Source organism: Cyclopterus lumpus, chromosome 24, assembly GCF_009769545.1.
Source record: "Cyclopterus lumpus isolate fCycLum1 chromosome 24, fCycLum1.pri, whole genome shotgun sequence".
Classification (NCBI taxonomy): domain Eukaryota; kingdom Metazoa; phylum Chordata; class Actinopteri; order Perciformes; family Cyclopteridae; genus Cyclopterus; species Cyclopterus lumpus.
In genome coordinates, this window is record NC_046989.1 from 10,232,356 (window position 1) to 10,245,840 (window position 13,485).

Consider the following 13,485-nt stretch of genomic DNA (forward strand, 5'->3'; position numbering starts at 1 on the left):
CAGGGAAAGAAACCCGCCTGCTCTCTATCAGGAGCGGAGTCCAATTAACAGAATAATTAACTGAACTAACGTCTCTCTTAAACGACTGTTGCAGGCCACTGTCACAGCAACGAGTGCATTTTAATTAAAGTGCCCTCCAGTTAGCGTGTGCGTATAGAAAGCCCACGAGGGACTCTTTCCCAGTGAATTGAGACATTCAATGAACTGCTGTACGCTGCGTGTGCATTATGAACGCTTTGTCAACGCGGGCTAAATTGGTTGCGGATTGTTGTCAGGCAGGAGAAAAAAAACAAAAAAATAAAACCATTATTCTCTCTCCAACAACAAACAGCTCATCTCCGCTACAGCGCCGTGACTTTCCTTATGGCCGTCCAATGAAGCATGCAGATCGGCGTTGGAATTAAAGAGGGATCAGTAATGAAACTCCCAGAGCCCCCCTCAGTAAGGAAGTAACAAGACAGCCCATAAATAAGACACACGGAACAAGAGCATAAACGACTCAGACATGCAGGAAGTAGGAAGTGGGACAGTCGACGAGAGCAGGAAGTCTGCGGGTAGGTTTTGGCTCCACACGGGAGACATGTTTGGTATTTGGTGCAGAAATGTCATGTCGCTGTCACGAGGAATATCTAAATGAAGAATTGTTATGTCTATGTGACGGTACTGATCTCGCTCTTCAGTTTCAAATGTAAATCAAAGAGCGATTTAAGAGTTTTTACTCTGTAATGACTCAGAAATAGATTCACACTCTAAACTGAATGATTTATAAAACAAACTACTGAAGGAATGAGTGTAGCTCTTATCCTGGATGCCAAAAGATTTCAGAGGCAGGGTTCTCCTTTTCACAGAGATATCAAAAGATGAACTTCAGGTAATGACTTTTACTCTTCAAAAATAGATAGATACCCTTCAGGAAATGAACTCTTCAAATATTAAAATAAGGCTTGATTCCCAGTTTGGAATACGTGTAAAGTAGTTGAAGCATGTTCCGCCTGATTGAACAAGCAGGTGTCGCCGGTTGAGGGATGGAGGAGCAGATGGCGAACAGAATCAGACTGAACAGAACAAAATGCCTTGTTGGTTTCTCAAGTTTATTCAATCTGTGGTTATCAAAGACAATGCCCAAGAACATAAGTTATGGAGAAAAAGAAATGATGGTGACTTGAGTGCGATATGACATAGCATTATTGTTTCGAAACATAGGCATATTTTCTCATTTATTTTAAAACAGCAATGTTAAAAGTAATAAAAAAAACAAATAGATGGACAGAAGAGACAGCAGAGATGCCGAAAAGGACATTATCTCGATGGAGTGCTTCTTTTGGTGAGCCTCGGGACGGCTCCTGTGTCTGTGTGTGTGCAACATGAGTGCACCGTCCTCCACATAGTCTTACCATTGTTAACTAGAGGTCCCCGGCCGCGTGACTGGAGCCCACCATTGTTCCAAGTGCTGGGGGGGCTGAGGACAGTCCCCGCTGTCACTGCCAGGCTCCGTCAGGAGGAAAGCCAGAAATAAAAACACACTGTTCATGAGTAATCAGGCACCAGGTCGTGACGTGGCCCGTTAGACTTAAACAGCACACACAGGCACACTTTAATCACGCGCACATCCATTCACACACGCGCACACACACACACACACACTGTACAGTATACAATGCACAAGCCCCACACGCACAAAATTAAGACCGTTTAAAAACACTCGATAAAAGCACAATATGGTATTTTAAAATTAATTGCACATGTAGAGACAAGATGGAGGAAGCACAGTGAGTGGAGCAGGAGGAGAGGGGGTGGGGGTGTGAAGGGGTGGTGGGGGGTGTCAGCGGTGAGCATGGCAAGAAGAGGATACAGTACATTCAGTAAACAAAGAAAAAACAAAAAACAGGAGGAAAAAAGGCAAGATTAGAATCTAAACCACTGACAAATAATTAAATAAAAATCAAAACACTTTTTTTTTTCCAGTTTGTCATCTTTTTTTCTGTAATTGATTCAAAGCTCACTCAGGGGTGTGCGAGTCTTACAGTAGCCCCAGTCTTGTCTCGGAAGAGCGAGCTCGGTCAGTTGTGTAGAGTTTAATTGTTTTCTTGCTTTAGTTAAAATCAATGTTCATGTCTACATCTCTACAGACCCGAAGTCAGAGCTCCGGGGCAGGGGGAGTAGTGGTAGGGTGCAAGTCTTCCATAGCCTGTCGTACGTGCAGGCATTTACACAAGTGCGCGCACACACACACACACACACACACACACACACACACACACACACACACACACACACACACACACACACACACACACACACACACACACACACACACACACACACACACACACACACACACACACACACACACACACACACACACACACACACACACACACACACACAGTGCATTCCTATCACCCCTGGGTACAGGCGTTTTCTTTTCTTCCTAGCTTAGCGCGCTAAGTACGCATCTCTCTTCTGTACAAAAGCAGCCTCCTTCCCTGGAATCGGAGTCTGCGTGTTTATCCTCGCTCCTTCTCTTCTTTTATTTTCATTTCCTCTTTTACTTCTTTTGAGGGTTGAGCAGTTTGTCTGCCTCGGGGTACGTTGGGTACTTCACTGTCTCGATTTTCTCTTTGACCTTGTAGGAAGGGTAGAGGCCAGTGCGGCCCAGTTTGCGGTTGATGCCTTTGGAGTATCCGTCCCAGTGGTTGCCGGCCACGCCGATCACGTCTCCGGGCTCCAGGGGAATGTCTTCGCTGTCGCGCGGCTGGTGGGGGTAAATGGCGATCTGGTTGTGGGCGTTCTGACCTCCAAAGTAGTAAATGTCATCCAAGGAATAGAAGTAGGAGGAAGCGTCTGGATGCAGCGTCTGCATAATCTCATAGGCCACACGGCAGACCTGAGACAGAAACAGAGCAGGGGATTATTTTCTTAAATCCATAAATGTGCATGTATTTGTCTTGATAACAAGGCTGTAGAGGCGAGAGAACATGCTGTTAGAGGGACAAAAGGACTTCTCACTAAGACAAACTCTTTTCGTTTCAGTCATGGTAAAACAGGGCTAACTCATTCCAGTCAGATCCTTGCAGTGAACTATTAAAGACAGAGTGTGAATATGAAATATGTGGCTCACACTTTATTTTTAGGGCTGGCAGAAAGCCCGATCACTCCACGTTATAACTCACTATTAAACAGCACTTTTGAAGCTGAGATGATCAGGATAATGGAAGACGAATGCCGTTGTAATGTCAAAGCCGTAATAAATAGGCTTTGAATCATCTGACTGAAAATGGGACAATGAGGTTGTTGACGATCACACGATTTGTGATTACCAAAAAACGTTCTGGATTGCCTTGTGACAAACTGGAAACTTGGTCTATTGGCAGACACAAATCAAAATGTGTAAACCTAATACTCCAATACAGGGCTCCGGTCTGTCCCATCACATCCTCTTCCTCTGAAGAAAAACCTCCCTGTGGACATCAACCAGGCTGATTCTGTGCAAGCCGATACATCCAAACTCAGAACTCATGTTTTAGCCTTGACGTTCAATTAATTGTTTACTCTTTCATTATTTATTTGGCTGGCAGGTTGGTCTCATTCTCAATGTATTATTTAAGCCTAGTTCTCCCCGCTCCCTCCCTCCCTCCCTCCCTCCCTCCCTCTGTGTGTTTTTGTTCTCCCGTCTGAGTGAAGGATGGACTTGAGGTTGCTTGCTGTGTGTTTTGGAGCCTTTCCTCTTTCCAGGTTACATGGTGGAGAGGAGGCTGCCCGGCTCAGGCTCTATCTGTTTGCCGACACCTTGAAGATGCTTGACATCCTCCTGGCTCCATCTTTTGTATATCATTGTTGTTGTATAATTGTAATATGTTGTTTATTCTGGACACACACCAGCTCCTGGAAGAGGGGTCCCTCCTTAGTCGCTCTTCCTGAGGTTTCTTCCATTTTGTCCCCATTAAAGTTTTTTTTTTCTTGCATTGCTTCAAGTCAAATAAACTTGAACTTTTCCTCAAACTTCAGTGTCATCGAAATACTAGAGTGGAAAAGTGGACTGACCTGTGAGGAGAAGGTGCAGACCAGAAAGTCGGTCTGAGACAGGAAGTGGATGTCCAGGATGACTCCTCTGAGAGAGTTCTCAGTGTAGCGGTTGTGAAGGCCTGCCGACCACGAGATGGAGTTATCACTGATGAACTCATAGTCTGGATACCTGGAAGGGACCATAAGTCAAGAGAAGGTCAAATGAAAGAAAATACAGAGAAAAACATACTCTCCCATATCAGTTGGACAGAATCACAATGGGCATCAACACACTCTCACATCACACACACACACACACACACACACACACACACACACACACACACACTCCCAAACACTGACTTGGTCTTGGCTTCCTGCAGCAGGGAGGGGTCGTCAGTGGCCAGGTAAACTCGCTTCTTGTCGATGTGGACACGTCTGGCCAGAATTTTGAACTGCTCCTCCACATGCAGCATGTACTCCTCTATGGGATGGAAGGCCGCCTCCGTCCCCACTTTGTCCGTCCTCCTCACGTGGACTCTACAGACAGACAGGGCCACAGACAGGGTTACAGACAGGGTCACAGACTGGTATTGTGATTAACTCTAAGCTAGTGGGGTCTATTAACACAGTTATGGACTTTGAAAACAATTTCAATTTTTTTTTTAAATATGCACCAAGAAACATTATTCTCACATTGAGACCTTTGTTAAGTTACCATAAAGATATTGAACCACAACTGGCAACTGTCAGGGGTGTTGTGATGGATATGAGCTTCTTACAGTGTCCTCTACAAGAACGTCCTGTTTTACACCCTGAAGCAATGTTTGTTTGTACTGTAAAGCAGAACAGCTTGAGAACCATCATTTACGTTTAAGTAGGGGCTTTTACATTTTTTTTATTGCTGAGCCATGCAAATCTATAGTTTTTTCAGAAACACAGCCATCTAAACCCAAATAACACATGAAAAAGGCGTTTATACACTTCTATACATATTACATTTATTAAAGGCCTGCTTGGATAAGTAGGTATTTAGTTGATTTAAAAGAGCTTATATATCTAATGTAGGAGAGTATTAGGGCTCTTGTTGGTTTCAGTAAGAAGGTGCTATATCATAAAAAGCTTTGTATGCGAGTAAGAGGTCCCTAAACTAAATTAAAAAAGAAATGGGGAGCCAGTGCTAGGTAGATGAAACTGGAGTTATTTGCCATCTTTTCCTTGTCTTTGTTAAAAGTCTGGCAGCGGAGCTCTAAACTAGTTGAGGTCCTATCCAATGTATTGGCATTATAATAGTCCAACATGCTAGTAATGAACGTATGAATACATTTCTTGGCATCCTGCTTTGTTCAGAACCGCCTTACTTTGGCAATATTTCTCAGGTGGAGAAATGCTAACATGGGCTTTAAAGCTTAAATCAGAGTCCAAAATCTAGTGAATAATTAAAATATTTTATATCCAAGGAATTTGTGAGCTTAGCAAATCATAGTTCTGTATGTTTTTTTATCCTTATTGAGGGAACCTAGTTTTTGATTTTTGCTGTGTATTCATTGTAAAAAAAAAAGAAAAGAAGGCACTTCAACTTGAATGCTGTACTTTGGAAATCTTTCCGTTCAACAACAATTGAAAAGGCAAGCAGTGACAGAGAGAGGAAATCTCTGAAATAGAGAGAGACAGTAAAATTGACCGACAGATAAACATTCAATACCCTTTCCGCCATCGCTTGCAGTACCAAGGACAAAGAGGGATTGCCGTCACCAGCTGTACATATGAGAGGAATAGCACAGCTGGAACACACTAGGAAAGATGGATGAGAATACTCACACAGACCTCAAACTGATGGATGCTGAAACACTATTTTATGCTGTCCACAACTATTCAATTTCAAAACCACCCGGTCACATCTGCATTGTGACTTCTGGCCTTGATGAGCACATTCAATTTCAAAATCTAAGAGAAAAACCTTTCAACTTTTAGAGAAAAACCTTTCAACTTTTACAATCCTTCAACAAATGAGGCAAGATGTGCACTTCATTCATAGAGTGCTACCCGGGAGCTTCCCAATACAAGCAGCCGTCTAGTGCTTACTAAGGAGCTGCAATATCGGGGGTCAGGAGCCTTTTTAAGGACACTTTGGTGTCCACCATTCAGGATTTCTAAATTGCTTTATGGATTCAAATCACTTCTCTAACCTCAAGGCTGCCTCTAACTCTTCTGTGAGAATGAGGTAGACAAAGTAAGAAGTTCAGAGTAAGGGAATAAACAGGATGTTCCTAATTTCTTACCAGTGGGAGCAGGAATAGCTCCTTTATTTCCGTGGTAAATAAAACTCAAAAGAGAGGACAAGCTGGTGAGCGGGCTACAAGGTGTCAGAACCTTTTATTCGGTGTCTCTGATCAGACAGAGGTCTCGACTCTAAGCTTTTTCATCCTTTGTTAGGGTCCATCTCTCCTGCTCCCTCATGTCTTTTATGTCTGTTTTTTTGTTCCTGTGAACTCTCTTTTTATCTTGCCCTTTTCTCTCTCTGCCAGAGTAGCAGAGACCACGCTGAGGCATTGCTTAGCAAACCTTTGCCACCCCTCTCCAGAACTCTCCCACTATTTCTCTCTATTCATAGTGTACTAGCAAAGCAGTGCACACCTCATGGTGGGCGAAAATAAAATGCATTAAAGACATCAAACACACCCACACTCGACACAGCAATGCTGATTCTGGCAGTAGGTGACAATAACATATAGACTAAATAAATGATTTGACCTCTTGATTCCAATCAGCGGCCTATGACGAAGAAATGACCATATTACATCTCTGCTTGCTGCAGAAGGACATAAACACCTGTCAGCGTTACAGTCACTGTTTCATAAAGACAGACGGGTGACACATGAAAGGAAAGGCCAACATAAAGTGTCTTATTAAGGTGTCTGTACATCACGTCGTCCCCATGCACCCGTATTTGTTCTGAAGATGTCAATGACTGCAGTTTATTGTTATAACGCTCACTTAGAAACATTATAACATTAGAAAGTTTCAATAAAAATAATAAATGCAGATTAGATGCTGATTATTCACCAGAAATATTCTAAGTGAAGAATAAAGAAATACCTGACCTAGAATCATATCATATTTCATATATGTATTTATTTATTGTGTTTACTCTGAGAGATAATCTGATTAAAAAAAACAAAAACATTGTTATTATTATTAATATATATATACACATATATATATAATATATACACAATGTATTGCAATAGACCTGAAACTGGATATTATAAAAGTATATATAGTAAACCTCTCTCTCCCCTCCTCTCTCTCCCTCCCCCTCATTAGGACACATTAAATGGTGGCAGGGTGGAGCTGTGCTGATAGCTGCTTTCAGTCGGTGGCTTCCAGCCTTCCTGCATCTCACGCCCTCAGAGAGCAGCAGGGAGAGAGTGGTGGTGACTGAGCTGGTGGGGGTCGGCTGGCGGTTGTTGGGTGCTCTGGGACAAGCTGCCTTTCTATTCCTCTTGGTACTCTCTCCATCAACCCCTGCATCTCCCACTGTTGCAACTCCCTCTCTTGCATTCACACTATGGATCTCTTTCAGTGTCCCCCCCCTTCCTCCCATACTTTCCCATACACACACACACACACACACACATATCGCCTTCCCCCACAGTGCTGACAGAAGCGCAAAGGCACTTTGTTGCAACATCAGTGCAGAGTGGAGTGGATGTATCAAGAGCTGAGCAGGGATGGTAAAAGAGGGATGAAAACTTTATTCTACCCAGCACATCATTTAAATAAGCCTTTCCCAAGTGATATGGAGGGAGAAAAGGGTGGGATATATGAGTGTATAGAGAGTGGTGGAGTGGGAAACACAAAGAACAGTGATAGGGATGTGTGTAAAACCATGAGAGCAAGTGCATTGTGGGTAGGGATGTGCACCTGGGGAATGCGAGGGAGATATAACAATATGAAGACAGAGCAACGATCACAAATGAAAGGATGCGAGAGGACGGGAAGAATAATAAAGTTGGGATGAGTCACAGAAAAAAAATTAAATTTAGGAATAAAAGGGGGAGGAGAGTCAAAGAGCCGGGAGGAAGAGATGGAAGCTGCCGGAAGATGAAAGGCAGAGAGGTAAAAACCAAAGAGAAGAGCATATGAGAAAAGAAAGAAGGAGACGGGAAACGAGTGTAACGAGAGAAAGTCAGAACTAAGCCGAGCAGGACAGAAAAAGTAAGGACGATTGCTTGTAGCGAGTAAGGAGTTATGAGAGCGAGAAGCTGGCAAAAGAGACTATGAACTTATGGATGTGAGAGTCATGTTGAGAATGATAGCCCTAAACTATTACAATATAGCTCCTAAGGTATATTTTAAAGTACTTCTTTTACCAAGCAGGTGGACTCATGGAAGAGCGATTACAGTCATTATGTTCATTATCCTAATACAGTAAATCCCTTTAATCCCTCTGCAAGACCAAGGAGGTTAAAACAAGTGCAGAGAATTATTTCAGTTAATCCAGTTGTGAAGTTCTGCTCAAAGAGGAGCTGTTATCAAAAGAGCCATACAGTATTGTGACTGCATACATTCCCACAAGGGATGGCCCTCATGGGAACTGAGCACCTCATACTGAAAAATACTTTCCAATAGTGGATACTGGAAGAAGTTTCCGGCTGTGGGAGCAGAATCTCTGGTGGTCACAATCAAAGCCCAGATGATATCAAAAGACTGAAGTCTGACATGATAATGACATGTTTGTTATGGAAACGGCATCTGCACCTGCCAAGTTTCCTGAGAAGTAATATCCAGGTGTTGCACTCGGATACCAGCTCACCGAGGTGCATTGTGTTGCAATGCAGAAGGCCGTGGGTGTTTAAAAGAGAAGGAAGGCTCTGGTGATGCCGATGCTGGTCAGTCAGCCAGTCCACCACTTTGGTCCCCACTGAAATATCTCAGCAGCTATTGGATGTATTGCCATGAAAAACTGTACATTAATGTTCCCCAGAGGTGCTCCCTTATCCTTTAATTTAGCACCATCATCAGGTACATTCTTTTATTTGTTCAAGACCAAATATCTGCAAACCAAACGTCATTCTCATCATCTACAGCTGTACTTTGTGTTAGTGTTTGATAATTAGTACTAAACACAATCGACTAAGATTGGAAACCAGCTTCATGCCTTGGGATTGGTTGACAATAAGAACAATATAGAACATAGCCATTCTTATCCTTTAATCAACAACGACTACTGAAGACATTTCTGTTTTCCATGCAACCATTAACAGAATATATGCTTCTCTCTGCTTGTCTTGATTGGTTTTAATCATATTAAAATCTGTCAGAGATACTTTTCAGCCATTCAATTGCCGTTGCAATAATATCTGATAAGGAGGTCTTCAGTATTACATTAATTGGATTTGCCTAGAGACTGAAAACCCTCATGGAGACATTAATACATGAAACAAGGCAGAATGAAAAAAAGGATAATATTAGAAAGAAGAGAATGATGAGATTTCTTTAATTAAGTTGCATGAATAGCGGCAATTAATATATAATATAGCTGTATTAGTGTAAAGGCCTGAAGTAATAAAAAAACCTTCAAAGTGTAAATAAAGGTAGAACATTAGCACAACTAAACACTTCCATTCGATTGGGTTACTTACTCCCGTTAACCTCAACAAACGCAGCGTTTGCAGTCCACCACAGCCCTTATGGCGATGTCTTTTGTTTTCTTCTTCTTGTGCGTTTGCTTCGATTGTGAAGCATTTTGCAAACTTTATCATAGAGAAATGCTAAAGTAACAGAGTCATTATCATTGAAGTGTTTATAAGCACAGACAAAGGAGGGAACAAAGGAAGCCACACTGAGAAGTGATAGATGAGGGCCCTCACCCGATGATGGGGTGTTTGAAGCCCAGCTTGGCAGTGGTCTGCTGGATCTCGTTCTCCAGCCACGTCTGCGGTCGCACCAGGTACTTGACAAACTGGGACACCCACCAAACGGAGGGGTCGCCGTGCAGGCGGTGCAGGCGTGGGGCCAGGTCCTCAGGGATCGCCAGGGGCAAGTAGGGGGGCCGGGGGTGGAGACTGTCCACTATCGGCAACTCCACAACCTGGACGTCCTTATCGTGGGCCTCTCCTGGATGGTCCAAAGAGGGGAAGGTTGAGTAAAAGACACTCATCATTTAAAACGTACATGAGCACTGCTGTGACTAATGATTATGTTCATTATCATTAATGCAAACATTTGTTTAGACAAATTTAAACAAATATCTATCTTAATCTATATAACAATTGATTAACTTATAATATAGCAGAAACAAGAAAGTCATGCTCATTATGTCTTCAAATTGCTTGTTTTGAAAGTTCAGACCAAAACTCAACGATGTTCCGTTTGCAATGACACAACAAAGAGAAAAGCAGCAACTAACCACATTTGAGAAGGTGAAACCAGCAAATGTTTGACATGTTTTGGTCGATAAGGACTTAAGTGATTAATATATGATTAACATCGTTGGTGATTCATTTTGTGCAGATTGACTATAGGCGGCTTCCTTATTAAAGCCCAGGTTCTCAGGATAGAGGGAGCGGCAGATTGTAAAGCTCTTTAAGATTTGGGATTTTCACTGTCAATAAAATTGACTTGAGTGACTTGGCTTCAGAGCTTGTATCCTATGTTTAGGATTAAGAAAGCCACAGACTTATTTTAAGTTGTGACATGATACCCGTTTCCGTAAGATAAACTTTTCAGTTTGAAACTATATGGAGTTTGGAGACATCAGCAAGTTGTCAGCATACCTTTCTGTCAAATAACTGTAGCCACTGACTAACATCTATGGGTTCACTGAACCTTTCAGTCTCTTTTTTACTGAACTTACTAAACAATATGTTACTCTGTCGAAATAAAATATTATGTTGTGATGCAGTGTGATTTTTCAGTGTTATTCATCATCACTATTACAGTCATTCATGTTCTGTCCAGCATATATACAAATCCCCCAACCCCTATGAGTCCAGCTTTTGTGATTGACAGCTGCTCTTTGCCCGTCCTTGTTTAAAGGCCAAGGTAAGCTCCTTTCTATCAAGGTTGTATAAGGCCCTGGGTTAGAGGGGTGGGGTGATGGGGGATTCTGTCCATCCAGAGGGATCCTCCTCTGTTGCTCTCCCTCAGGTTTCTTCCCTTTTTATCCCCGTCAAAGGGTTCTTTTGGGGGAGTTTTTCCAGTGCCGATGTGAGGTCCCGGGACACAGGATGTCGTATGTGTACAGATTGTAAAGCCCTCTGAGGCAAATTAGTAATTTGTGATTTTGGGCTAAACAAAATAGATGGAATTGAATTGAATGGGAGCGGCTGTTGGTCTGGCATTGGCGCCTTCAGGCTGAGTCCTGCTTGGCAGAAGCTCAGGGCTGATTACAAAGGTCACCTTTCTGGGCAGAAGACGGCCCCCGTGAACTGCCAGACCTCCATATACATCAAGGCCAACGGTCCATGAACACGCATGTACCCGCCCACTGAAATACTCGTGATAATACACACACATAAACATGCATGCACGGGGTCTTGTGATCAGAATGGAAAAAAAGGTGATCCAACACCGACAACGGTAAAACAACAATAAAAAGAAATGTGTATTCACACACACACAAACAGACACGCCAAGAGCACTAGCTAATCTCATCGCACCAGAAGGGATATATATGGCCGGCAGACAAAACCTTCACTCACTTTCAGTCTTTTTTGGTCCGTGTGTGAGTAAACCCCTGATTTACACAAAAAACAGGTTTAAGGCCTATGTTCTTTCAGACTAAAGTGGCTTCTCCAACTGCTACAGACAGGCCCCAATACAGCTGATAACACACATACACAACACACTTCCAACTAAATGGCATAATGAGTCATTAAAAATGGCCTTTCACAGAAAGGGTACATAAAAAACATGTGAAAAACAAGGACAGAAACAGAAGCTTCAATTTATGTGTGCGAATGCCTGAACATGAACTGAATATAAATTGGTAGAAGCATTAAATATTGAACAGATAAAATATTCCCAGGCCTGTTTTTGCTTATATAACAGCATTGGCATGATTCACATAAGGGGAAACGGGCATATTTGGAGGCCTGCACTTCCTGGCATAAATGTACTGAGATGCAGTAAGTCTCAGTACACACAGCTACTTAATTAGATCACAAAGCTCTTTTAAAATTGCATCTCAACTCCAAAGCATCGGCATATTTTTCCAGTATGCGCCTTAAAGCGCATATGTCTGAACTGACACGGAATTCCTCCACTGTATTTTAAGCCTATGCATACGTCCCCTCATACATATTGCACAAGTTTAACACAGCTACTGGAAAACCATGAGTGACACTATACAGACACACAATACGTTGTCTTTCCATTCATAATACATTTGAGATGGGGTTTATGAACTTGGACAACTCTTGTTCCAGTCTTTACATGGCAGGGAACATTATGTTTCCTCTGCTGCTCTCAGACTCACTCATAAGGCAGTAATATCTCTACAGAGAAGCTCAAAGGAATACACTCTCTTTGGCAAATTAGCTCTTTGATCAACGAACCATTATGCCACAAGGAGACGAGTTTCTGAATTGTGTGTTCAGAATTTAGTCTGTTTTACCAGGCCTGTGAGGTGGTGCTAGAAGCTCTCTCGTGCTGTGCATTGAACAGAACGCTGTAGTAAAACAGAAACATAAATAGACACAAGGGCTGGGTTGGAAACTTCTTACTTTTCTATTGGTGTTGACCGACATGTGTCCAAAGTACACTTGTATTGATTGTCTGTTCAGATTTGTAGTCATATTTCCAAACTAATGTAAACTGTGTGTTATTGAGGCAAAAATGATTGTTTTGGTGTGAGAACTAAAATGTCGGAACTGAATCGGCACTAATATCCAGTATCAAGTCCCAAGAGAAAAGGTGGGTCAATCTTTATCCATATTCCCATTACATAATCATAATCGAATAACAAATAATTGTTTTGTGATTGCGGTCCCTAGCTTACCAACTTCCGATTGTATTTTATTTAATCAAAGTTATTGTCAGGTTCTTTGAGTTTTGACAATGTTGAAAGTTTTGGACCTATGGTTCTCTGGTTGAATCAGAACAATGTTTTGTAGAAAAACTGATTTTTCTCACAAAAACCTAATCCTAGAGGGGCACCCTGTATTTTATGATAACTGTAATTAAATGTGGATTTTCTTGTAATGTTTTCTTTTCCCCACTTCCCATTTGAGGGAAGAACATCAGCAGGCCCTGTAAAGACTATCACTATCTTTGACCTTGTCACAGATGCATATACCATGCATCCCTTTTTCTATGAATATGTCTATGAATAACTCACATCCTAGGGAAAACACTCAAAAGAAAGTGGGCAAACCATGTTAAGATAAATGATAGGGCTGCTACATAAAATGTCAATAAAAGGTCAATTTCCCACATAAACACAAGGTTAGGCAAACAAAAGGCAAACACTGT

General features: G+C 42.1%; 1 protein-coding gene across 1 annotated transcript in view; it reads right to left on the bottom strand.

Moving 5' to 3' along the window:
* Positions 1-1,072: 1,072 nt before the first annotated feature.
* fut8b (fucosyltransferase 8b (alpha (1,6) fucosyltransferase)) overlaps positions 1,073-13,485 on the bottom strand; it is a 77,671-nt gene continuing 65,258 nt past the window's right edge. The window contains exons 7-10 of the mRNA XM_034527891.1: positions 9,882-10,128; positions 4,369-4,545; positions 4,045-4,195; positions 1,073-2,887 (exon numbers count right to left, since the gene is read on the bottom strand). Coding sequence (XP_034383782.1) covers positions 2,549-2,887; positions 4,045-4,195; positions 4,369-4,545; positions 9,882-10,128 — 914 coding nt within the window. The 3' untranslated portion in view covers positions 1,073-2,548. The remainder of the gene's footprint in view (positions 2,888-4,044; positions 4,196-4,368; positions 4,546-9,881; positions 10,129-13,485) is intronic.